Source organism: Colossoma macropomum, unplaced genomic scaffold (genome assembly GCF_904425465.1).
Source record: "Colossoma macropomum unplaced genomic scaffold, Colossoma_macropomum, whole genome shotgun sequence".
Taxonomy (NCBI): domain Eukaryota; kingdom Metazoa; phylum Chordata; class Actinopteri; order Characiformes; family Serrasalmidae; genus Colossoma; species Colossoma macropomum.
In genome coordinates this window covers 5,694,993-5,707,438 of record NW_023494800.1, presented here as the reverse complement: position 1 = coordinate 5,707,438, position 12,446 = coordinate 5,694,993, and the positions used below count along the sequence as shown (strand labels likewise).

The 12,446-nt window shown below is 41.5% G+C and overlaps 1 protein-coding gene across 1 annotated transcript in view; it reads left to right on the top strand.

Moving 5' to 3' along the window:
* The window catches only part of dym (dymeclin), a 168,318-nt gene that overhangs the window by 28,556 nt on the left and 127,316 nt on the right, over positions 1-12,446 (top strand). Inside the window, exon 7 of the mRNA XM_036589130.1 lies at positions 8,621-8,746. Within this exon, the coding sequence (XP_036445023.1) occupies positions 8,621-8,746 (126 nt within the window). The remainder of the gene's footprint in view (positions 1-8,620; positions 8,747-12,446) is intronic.

Genomic DNA, 12,446 nt, shown 5'->3' with positions numbered 1-12,446 from the left:
TAACTGGCATGATTGGCTATACATACGTATGTGTGTACGCGACTCTGTGTTCAGTTTATCATTCTGACAGGAAACAGCTTTGTTTTTACAGCTAAACTCTAGTCAGCCACTCAGACTGAGAGTAGTTTTAAAAGAGTCTAACTCTCGGACTCAGTTTTATGTAACCTAATATGTCTGGGATGACAGACCATTCCCAATTATTAATAAATCAGAACAGAACTATCAATAAGTCCCTTATTTTTCACATGCAACAGAGTGGAGCAACAAAGCCATGAGGCTTTTTCATACAGAGTTTTACAGACAATCAATTGGTCAATTAATAAATAAAAATTAGCAAGCTTTGAAAATGTAAACATTACAACCAGTGCTATCTTTCACAAAGGGATGGACAATATAACAGTATTTATCTGTATTGTGATGTCGCTGTTTATGAGAAATAACAATTTTATACAGTTATAAGAACATTACACACAAACTGCTTTCTCATAAGAAATTAACAGCAAGAAATACAGTTTCCAGTTCATGTGCATGGAAATTTGGGCTATTTTAAATAAAGAAATGAATACAGTGTAATTTCATTTTGCTCTAATGCATTTAGAGTAGCTCCTCCTTTTTGTCTGTTTGATTTTATGTTTTTTTTAAAGCACCATCAGGACATTCCTTGCAAAGGGAGATGAGGATGTATCACATCATGCTAGGCATAATATACATTAAACCATCTGCCTTTTTCCAAAAAATCTGAAGGCTTTCGTTCCACCTTCATGCTTAAAAGTTAAGTTGTGCTATTAATGTAATGTAAATGAAAAAGAAGAAAGTTTGGGACAACTACCTGTCAAAATGGCCATTAAACACGCAGCTAAATATATTTTTTCCAGTATTTAGGGTGCCCATCTTGACTTTATGACGGCTTCTACTCTTTTTTTTTTTATTGCAGTTTTTCAAAGAAATCTGCTGGGATATGTTTCCACACTAAGTTCAGTCTTAGAAGTTGGTTGCATTTTTCGCTTCTCACGATCCAAGTAATCCCAATTATAGATTTGGACTCTGTTGTCCCAATTAAATAAATGAAAGGGGGTCTCTGACTTTTGCACAGCACTTTACTTCTTAGTACAACAAGCATTTTGCATGTTAGCTCAGCTAAATATTCATTTTCTTTTCCAATTATTACAATTTACTTATTTTGACAGACGTTGGATATACAAGAAAAATCTATTAGTATTTGGTGCTAAGATTATTTTGTTGTGTAAGCTCAGCTTGGGGGGAACAGTGTGTGAGAGGATAAAAGAGAGAAAGAGAGACCCAGACAAGCTGGTCAGTGAATCACACATTGTTTTGGGCTGCTACTGTACAGCCTTGAAACAGAAACATGAATTTCATACTTTGTGTCGAGAGAGAAGACTAGTGTCTGCTTTATTATTTTCTCTGGCTCCACTATGGGCCCTCGTTGTGTAACACTGGTAGACCGGCGCACTCCATTGTTGAAGTCCTCCGAATGTTGTTATTATTTTCAGCCTTTCTTTGTTGCCGTTTTTCTGATTTCCTCACTACGTGCGCCGCAAAGACCCTTTCTGGAAGTGGGCCGCAGGGTCACATTCAAAGGTCTGAACACCAGACGTTCTTTCTCTCTGCTTTGCCACAGGTTGTTACATGGGTTCCGCTTGTTCTCTAGACGGAGACAGCGAGTTGTTATTCAAATGTTGAGAGGAAAAAAAAAGAATAGGTGGTGTCTCGCCACAGTGAGGGCCAAGCTGCAGCACTGATAACGCTGACCGTAGTCTCAGCAGGTCTTTTCACTCTTTGGGCTGATTTCAGCCTCCCACAGTAAGCCTCAACAATAAGGTGAACCTGTAATACAGGACAGGATTTCTCAGTTAGCTGGAAAACTGAAGCCAATAAAAAAGAAAGACATTCCAATTGTTCAGTCTTTCCTATTTGGCTTAAAAGAATGGTTCACTGACAAATCAAATTTACAAAATATTACCTTTACTGTAAACGTAGTTGAGCAGCCAAGACATTTTTGATGTCTAGTTTGTTTTTTTTTTTTTTTACATTTTTTCCCGACTTTCTCCCCAATTTAATCGTAGCCAATTCCACCCCGCTAGTTAGGACTCACCCAGTCACACGATGCTATCAACGCTAGGAGGGTGAAAGCTAACACAGGCTTCCTCTGAGACCTGTGAAGCCAGCCACCGCTTTCTTTTCGAGCTGCCGCTCACGCAACGTCACTGGACAGCCGAACATGCTCGGAGGAAAGCGCCAACCGCCAGATCTGTTTTAGTTTTGTACTGGAGCTATGAGGCTAATGTAGCAAGTAGGGATGCTGTGGTATACGGTGTGTGACCAAGCCGTTCAGTACGCCTCCTATGGGTCAATATGTACGTGTGAAGCATATTATGATATGCCTGTTATTTAAGTAATAGAACAAGAGAGAGAGTGTATTATTGCGAAATAACATCACGGCTGTGATTTATATATTATATATTTATAAATAGCCTCACAGCCGTGATGTTATTCGCGATAACACACTCCTCGAGTGTTCTACTGCTTTTATACAACAGTTAAATTAATAAAGTAATAAATTAATAAACTGGGCCGTGAACGCGGCGTTTAATATGTTTTAATGTTCTCAGTTCCTTCCGCCAAATTATAGTTCCTTAACAAGCAGCTTGTTGCTACGTCAGAGTAACGAGCTCCGCCCACTCGCTGCTCAGTCTGCAGTTCGTTCTCCAGCTCCACACAGACCAACTGACAGTTTGGGAATTCAGTGTCGTCTCATCTTCAGAGTCTGACCAAATCGGCTGTCGGTCAAATGTGATCTTAAAAGTGTCCATTTTCTGTTTGTGGCAAAGTAAGAAGTAAAAAATGTTCAAATGGCTTCAGCCATCAAAGCTGTCAAAGTTGTTGCTTAGCAACGGCATCTCAGCGGAGTGATACAGTATTTGTGAAGTTGCGCTTCTCAACCAATCAGCTTGCGTGGCCGGAACTAACTGTTGTGTCATTTCCTATAATTTTATCATAAGTCATAATTTGGACTTCAGACATGTCTTGGCTGATTGACTACCTCTAGGGTAATCTGAAAATTGTGTCAATTTGATTTTATGCCAAACTGTACGTTAAAAATACTGACAGTAAAAGCCTCAAGTGATATCACATGACATTAAACCAAAGGGGTGTGAAAAGAGGTGTGACAAATATTATGATATGCCTGTTATTTTCCTATAATTTCCAAAAGTTGTTTATTGTGCTGCAGACTACTTGCACATTGTGCATAGATCACAGAAGATTTCTGGAGCCTATCAGAATGTTCCTGGAACGTATCAGTGCTTTGTTTGCAAATGCAAAATAGAAGGGGGACTATAAAGTAATACCTCAGCACCAACGTGACAGTGGCGAGCGCTAGCTAGACAGAGGGAGGTTAAGGGCACCGCACACCAGACACACTGCTTCACGTCTCATATTGTCCAAAAATTCGAAACCTTTGGTTTTTAATGGAGGTACCCACACTGGCACCGACACTCCACGCCGACTTGCAGCGGCGTTCAAAACTCTGGCTGGTGGTATTTTAGGTAAACAGCTAGTGGTGAGTTACCTGAGCTAGCATTACTAGCCTAGCCTGGCCTTTTTCAACTTGAAAACAGTGAGCCAAGCGTGAAAAATGATGCTGAATGCTTTTTCATTCAGTTTATACGAGTAGAGTGTAAAAATAAACTTGAACCTGCCATTTATCTGCTCTCCCTGCTGGCAGTCTATAGCAGCGTTCTGCTATGCAACGCTACGCTACCTGTTGCAGCGCGTCCGGTGTGCAGTGGTCTTTATAATGTCCCTCCCGCACACATTTCAGCAGCAAAGTAATTCCTGAACTCTTTGAAGCATCATGGAGAGAAATTGAAAACAAGTTGATGTGGACACACCGTCTAGCTCTTTATTGTTTAAAACAGAGAAGGCAAAGCACCTACAGGTTGTCAAAGCTAAGAAGCACTTTTAATGTTTTTCTGCCCTTGAGTTCATACAGTACAGACAGACATTGAGGATGTTATTATGATTATTATCAGTATTATAACTCCATTCTTGAAGTTATACAGCTTTCTGATTCATTTCAGAATCATCTACAGCACTGTTCATCTTTCTAGTTACATGTAAAGCAGCATAGCATATTAACTTCGGGAGCAGCGAAGTTGGTTTCATTTTCGCACATTTGAATTTCTTTCTTCAGTATCTCTTAAACAGAGGGTGAATAAAGGTTCATGTGTAAATGATCAGTGTTAGTGATCAAGACATTTAGTTTATGTCTGAAATTGATGAACACACTGGATTCTGTGAAGTGTTGTAATCGCTATGAGAGCTAAACGACCATCTACGAAGTGGCATTCTTTGGGGTCCAAGAAGATTCAGTCCACCATGTGCCCATGGAGCAGAACACAAAAGGGGGCAAGGTTTTTAGAATGGCCTTTATTTGTAATAAATGTGGGGGCCAAAAGGAGATGAACAAATTTTGTCAACAAATCATGCTGACCGTGATATGGTAAGCGACATATTGTTAACAAATAAATCAAAATACTTAGAAAGCAGTTCAATATTGGGACATGACTTGTATTTGCATAGTTGTTAAACTCGATGCGCTATATAATACTACAGCAGTTAGACCTGTATTTTAGTCTCAGAATACACAAGAATTTTCAAATTAAAATGACAAACATTTTCTCCTACATCAGGGGTCGACAACATGCGGCTCTTTCACTGCCCTGTTGTGGCTCCACAGCAGAATTAGATTTGTAGATAAAAATAAAATAATCCTCCTTTACAGTAAAATAAGTTTTAACAATAAATGGTCTTAAATACTGGAGTTATTGTAGAACTGCTAATTCACCCTTTAACCCTGAAGGTCTGCTGGTCACCATAGCAACGACAACGGTCTCGCCTAGCTAGTATCTAATGAAAAGGCAAAGAGAAAGATTTAAGACAAACATCGATGATTTGGAGACGAATGGACTTATTTGCATTTATAAGCACTCAGCTGGTTTCCTGATACGTTTAATCTGCAGTAAGAAACTATCAGAAACCAGAAAGTCGTGAGGCTTTTACCAGCTACTTGTTCAGATTTTTGTGTTCAACCTTAAATGGTTCAGCAGTTACATTCTGACACCTTAGGAACAATTTAAGGCGGAACGGCAAAATTAGAACAAGAAGCTGGTAAATGAGACGTTGACTTCAGCCTCGGAAAAAGTCAAATGTTGAGAGAAATTTTATAAAAAACTATTCCACTGTTGCAGAAAAGTTTCCTGCTGGAGATGCGAGAAAACGGCTCTAGCTGAGCTGAAGCTTAAGCAGAGCAAAGTCTGCGTTTTCATCTAGTTTATATTATATCTTTAGCCTGTACTAACACATCAGCACATACTGAGACATATTTACAGCCAAGATGGTTAAATGGACATAAACTGTTGAGGCTCCCGAGGTGGTCAGATTTTTGTTTAAAGGACAAAATGGCTCTTCTTTGCATTTGGGTTGCCGACACCTGTCCTAGGAAAAGGGGGTTAATTTCTGAACTTGCCTCCTTTTTCACTGCTCGTGAGTTTTCCTGTCCAACAAATAATTGGATGGAGCTGACTCAAGTATGTGATGACACAGAGAAAGTGCATTTCGAACTGATTGAAAAACTCAGCTCAGATTCCCAAAAGAAACAAAATATTCGAGTGTCTTGCTTGTGTTTAACCATCATTTCATTTGTTTTAGTTTAAGACTAGACTTTATTTGTGTTAAGGCAAACCTGGCCTCCAGTCTGCATTTAGTGTGGTCTGCCTCATAATTAGTTTGTTTGGTAGCTCTTTACTTCTGATTTTGTTTTAACTCGCTGTGGATGCTGAAGACTGTAAATATGAGGCATGTAGCGGTCGGCCCATTGATGGTATTAGAGCAGACTCCATCATAATTAGATCAGTCTCTCTGGTTAATTTGACTCCTTATGCACAATGCTAACTGCCAATTAATGCAATTAAACGAACACCCATGCCAGAATAAATGTTATATTACGCAGTGCTTTTGTCTCGGCAGTGACAGCACAGGGGTTTTACGTCTCTGTGATAGAAATCAGAAGTAATGTTCTGCTCTCTTTGCTCACTGCCATGCGAGTGACCTGATTAATTAGTAGATTGGAGAATGCCGTTCAGCCCTGCTGGACTAAGTAATGATTAATAATGACAGCACTAGAAAGCTGTCCCAAAAAACGAATCTGCGTTTAGGCAGACTGTTGAGTTAAAAAAAAAAAACATTCTCTACAGAGTTGAAGTCGAGTTTTCTTCATGTCTTTAAAGGTTTGTTGACAACATTTTGAAATTGACCCATCCATGCTCCTCTCACAGATGCATTCTTTCATAGGTACTGTTGAGTTTTACATTACGTTCTTTTGGCGCTACTGTTCTAGGTTTTACAAAACTTCTTGTCGTTAGTGTTGCTAGGTTTTACGTAATGTTCTTTGGTGCACTTTGTAGTTCTACAGTTACAGACTGTAGTCCATCTGTTTCTCTGATACTTTGTTAGCCCCCTTTTACCCTGTTCTTCAGTGGTCAGGACCCCCATGGACCCTCACAGAGCAGGTACTATTTGGGTGGTGGATCATTCTCAGCACTGCAGTAACACTGACGTGGTGGTGGTGTGTTAGTGTGTGTTGTGCTGGTCTGAGTGGATCAGACACAGCAGTGCTGCTGGAGTTTTTAAACACCTCAGTGTCACTGCTGGACTGAGAATAGTCCACCAACCAAAAATATCCAGCCAACAGCGTCCTGTGGACAGCGTCCTGTGACCACTGATGAAGGACTAGAGGATGACCAACACAAACTGTGCAGCAGCAGATGAGCTATCGTCTCTGACTTTACATCTACAAGGTGGACTGACGAGGTAGGAGTGTCTAATAGAGTGGACAGTGAGTGGACACAATGTTTAAAAACTCCAGCAGCACTGCTGTGTCTGATCCACTCAGACCAGCACAACACACACTAACACACCACGTCAGTGTTACTGCTGTGAAACTACAAAGTGCACCTATGTGGTAAGTGGAGCTGATAAAATGGACAATGAGCGTAGAAACAAAGCCTGATTGGTGTAAGTGTCTGCGTGTACACAGGCATGTATAACTGTAAAAGTGGTCCGTGCCAGGTGACGTATGGGCTGTGGGAAGTGAAGTGGAGCTGCAGAGAAAGGGGCAGGAAATGGAGAACAATAAGGGAATGAAAGGGAGAATGAGCGAGAGTGATGCTGGGGTCAGAGAGTTCACTTCAACACAAGCATAATAAATTTACAGAATGCCATTGACTTGTTCCCTGCGGTTGAATTATGCTTAACATGAGTAACGTAAATGAACTCTGTGCTCATTTGCCAACTGCTGCTTTTCTAATTTGTTTGAAAGGTGTTCCCCCATACGTTCGCAGTGGTTTGATGTAATGAAGCCCCAACACAATCACTCTGTCTGAACTGTGTTGTAGCTTGGAGCTACAATTAATATTTCATTCATTGGTTTGTGGGAGAGCATGTTTTAACCCAGCTGCACTAATTAGTGACCACTGGCAGTGCTAGTAGAGCTCGTGTAGTTGAAGTCAAGAATTCACATTTGGTTCATGTTTCCTAAGTTTTTCTTTGATAACATGAGGTTGGCGAATAATCAAATTCCATAAAATTGTTTCACTTAATCCAGACAGTCAGCATGTTTGGTGTCAAAATTTTGCTTTTTTAGTTTAGCTGTGAATCTACAAGGCAGATGTTGCTACTAAACACTAGAAAAATCCCCCAAAAATCCCCAAAAAATCCCCAAAACGTCTCTCAACCTGCCTAACCTGCATCCAGGTCTTCATTAAGGTCAGGCGGATTACTCAGTGTGGTTTGGGACACAGTATAACTTAACGTGAACTGTAAAAAAGAATCAAATTTATATACATTTTTTCACTTAATACAGACAGTCAGCATGTTTGGTGTCAAAGTTTTACTTCTTTATTTTAGCTGTGAATCTACAAGGCAGATGTTGCTACTAAACACTAGAGAAGTCAATAGTCACCCAAATCTTCTCTGTAACTACATCCCCAAAACGTCTCTCAACCTGCCTAACCTGCATCCGGGTCTTCATTAAGGTCGTGCAGACTACTCTGTGTGGTTTGGGACACAGTGTAACTTACTGTGAACTATGGAGATGAATAAAACTTCACCCTGTAATCGAATGATGTGGGCTGCCATGTTCGAAAACACGAGTGTTGTTCCACTTTCTGTAGCATTCTCACTGCAGGTTTGTTTTGAGGCGTTCTGCCGTTGTTTTCTCTTTGCTTGACAGAGAAAAGGATGTTTAGAAACGATTGTGAGAGGCATGAAAGTCTTTGACTTTGCAAATGGTCACTCGATGTATGCAGCTTACTGTGATTGGTCAATGCCATGTTGTGCGCGTTTGATGTAATAAGGCTGTGTGTTTTGATCACCCTGATCTAACCCATCTGGTCTTGCTATTGCAGCAGGCCAGCGATGTTGTCATGTCTGAGTATTATTTTGTAGCCTCTGTCTGGTTATGCTGTTTCTCTGTCCGTCATAGTGAACACCATTCTGGAGCCTTTCACTTATTGCTTCCTATTTCTGTCCACCATTTTAGGGACATCACCTACAACATCCTGTTTGAGGCCGTTACCACCCTCCTCGTCCTGCTGTCCTATCAGCTCTTCCAGAAGGACATTCTGAGGGAGGGGCTTATCTACCGGTGCTTGACCAGGGGGCGATGGTGAGTACGTCTAATCAGGCTATTGCGTTTTTTTGTTTTCTACTCTGTCACAGTGCTGCCGTCATTAAAGGTTTGGTCAGGCAACAAGGGATTTCTTCTTGCAGTGGAACAATAGAAACCATGTCGCCCTCTACACTTCATGTAGTGTATTGCAGTTTACCAAAATTAGTATCATATTAACACTACAGTGTATTATAAAGCATTATAGAACCATTTTTTCCTCTTTAAAGCTGCTTGAAGATTCACATGAGAACAAAATACTTTCAATACTCTGTAGTATTTACACCGATCAGGCATAACATTATGACCACCTCCTTGTTTCTACGCTCATTGTCCATTTTATCAGCTCCACTTACTATATAGGTGCACTTTGTAGTTCTACAGTTACAGACTGTTGTCCATCTGTTTCTCTGCACACTTTGTTAGCCCCCTTTTACCCTGTTCTTCAGTGGTCAGGACCCCCATGGACCCTCACAGAGCAGGTACTATTTGGGTGGTGGATCATTCTCAGCACTGCAGTAACACTGACGTGGTGGTGGTGTGTTAGTGTGTGTTGTGCTGGTCTGAGTGGATCAGACATAGCAGTGCTGCTGGAGTTTTTAAACACCTCAGTGTCACTGCTGGACTGAGAATAGTCCACCAACGAAAAATATCCAGCCAACAGCGTCCTGTGGGCAGCGTCCTGTGGGCAGCGTCCTGTGACCACTGATGAAGGACTAGAGGTGACCAACACAAACTGTGCAGCAGCAGATGAGCTATCGTCTCTGACTTTACATCTACAAGGTGGACTGACAAGGTAGTGGTAAGGACCCCCATGGACCCTCACAGAGCAGGTAATATTTGGGTGGTGGATCATTCTCAGCACTGCAGTAACACTGACGTGGTAGTGTCTAATAGAGTGGACAGTGAGTGGACACAGTGTTTAAAAACTCCAGCAGCACTGCTGTGTCTGATCCACTCGTACCAGCACAACACACACTAACACACCACCACCACGTCAGTGTTACTGCAGTGCTGAGAATGATCCACCACCCAAATAGTACCTGCTCTGTGAGGGTCCATGGGGGTCCTTACCACTGAAGAACAGGGTAAAAGGGGGCTAACAAAGTATGCAGAGAAACAGATGGACTACAGTCTGTAACTGTAGAACTACAAAGTGCACCTATACAGTAAGTGGAGCTGATAAAATGGACAATGAGTGTAGAAACAAGGAGGTGGTCATAATGTTATGCCTGATCGGTGTATGTAATACTAATTTTGGCATTAGCACCGTAAAAAGTGTTGTCTTCTTTTATGGTGCAATGAAAGAAGCCATATTGCCCCCTACACTTCCTATAAAGGATTGCAATTTGTCAAAATGGTTGTTTTGTTATATGTTTATACAAGCATCTTGTAGTTGCATATTTCCAAAGACAGCGAATCATTGCGACCCTGGCATGGGTCTATGAGTAAGGGGCCTTTAGTAGGGCTCAGTGTCTGTATAATAGAATGGCAGTTTTTTTTAGTCAGTTAGTAAGTTATCAAAAACAATATCCAAAAATCTGTCATATCTGTGTGTTTATTTGTAAATGTACAAACTGACATTGGGACATTGATGGTTCATAAAGTAGCGGCGGAATGTGTTAATGTCTATTTTTTGAGAATAAGTTTAGTTTCGCTAAGGTGACCTTGACGTGGCCTTTGGAGCACATAAAGCCAAAAATAGATGTCGTCTGAAATTTCCTATGCCAGCTTACTGTTAGAGACAGACGGCCATTGACAGGATCCTGCCGTTCTGAATGGAAATAAGTGTCTTCATTAATTCAGCAGCTGTTCCAATCAAGAGTGGGACTTAAGTTCATTCAGAGGTCTCATTAGCATCGTCAAATTTGCCTTGAAGTTCACCTCACAGATCTCAGTCAGCAAAGCTGTAGTTAGACGACCTGTGTACTTTGCCATGGCTTGGCTTTGAGGGCAGTTATAGGGCATCTGCTTGACACTGCAGAGTGTGGAAATCCAGAATTAAGCCTTGATTAGAAGGGAGGCATGATCTCCACAATTAAGAAGCATTTTATGCTCACTTTTGTCAAGTGGTACAAAAAAAGGGATGCAAAATGTCGAGTGTGAACTGCACAAAGTTGCAGAAGAAGTGAGCACTGGCTAGCCAGTGGCCACAACATCCTGGCTACTAACTTGATGCTCCACAATGCAAAATAACTGTTATGTGCCCCTGTAATTGTACCTAGGGGCAAAGGGGAAGTAACGTGGAGTATGTGATGAGGGGTGGAAGGGAAAGACACAAACAATGGGAATAACTCCTAGACAATGCTTTACTTTCCAGAAATAGGGGTATAATACAATATTGCACAACAATCGCCTATAAAGGTGTTGTAGTGAAATAGGAAAAGGAGATTTGAAAATGAATAAAAAGAAAACATCCAGCTTGGCAATAGTGTGAATCATAACCGGCTAACAAGGTTAATTTATAAAGAACGCTGGAAGTAAGGATACTGTGTAAAAGACCAGCAGCAATGGTGGACTGTGGACGATGCCAAAGGGATGAAAGGAATGAAACTCCTAACCTGCCTAATTGGAGCTTACCTGCACAAAAATGTCTGTATGAAGCGATACAACCATGTTAGATGTAAAGGTGCGCCCAAACTGCCTGTCCACTCATCGCGCTCTGAGGAAAGCAATGACGAGAGAGTGAGAGAGGAACAAAGCAAGGCCAGGGCAGAAATTCACCTGCCGACAATCTTAACAACAGCACAGTAAATCACCAAACTGCCAGCAACCTAAAGCCCTCACAGACACACAACGCTGTCACCCCTTTATACCTTCCTTTTAAGCCTTTTATCTCCAAACACCCGCCCCCATTCAGTCAGCAGTGCTTCCGATTGGAGGATGAGGGTACAGCAGTTGAATTCCAATTGGAGGATGAGTACACCAGCTGAACGCCATCGACACAGCCAGCTGAACGTTGTGTTGCTGCTATTAGGAAGATTGGTAGATGGAAATGGAAGGGAAAAAAAAAACACTGGGGGAGAAGAAGAAAAAAAAAAGCATACATGCCATCCCGGGGCATAACAGTAACACTGCGAACATGACTTTACATGTACTTTTAATTTAATGCAAACTTTGCCTCCAAAAGAAAACATTGTCTAACGAGGCTTCATTTCATTTTGACTGTTTCAATGAAACAAATCAGAATTGTGAAGCACGCTGATGAGCCAAAACATGACCACTCGCCGATAAAGTGGCTAATGTTGATTATTTCTTAAAAACATCACGTGTCAAGGTCTGTTAAATATTAGACGGTAAGCAAACAGCCAGTTCCTGTAGTCGACTTGTTGGACACAGGGGAAATGGGCAGGTTTGATGACCTGAGCATCTTTGACCAGGGCCAGATCATTATCGTTGTCAGACATCTCTGAAATGGCAAGGCTTGTCGGGTGCTCCCGTTCGGCAGTGGTGTGTACCTATCAGCAGTCGTCCGAGGAGGAACAAGTCATGAACTGGCGACAAGGTGTTAGGCGTCCAGGGCTCATCGATGCACGAGGGCAACGAAGGCCGTCAGAAGGGATAGACTTGTGGCTACTGTGGTACAAGTCACAGAAATGTCTAATGATATTACGAAAGGATTGTTTCACAACACAAAGTGCATTGCAGTCTGCTGTCTGTGGGGCTGTGTATCCGCAGACTGGTCAGAGTGCCAATGCTA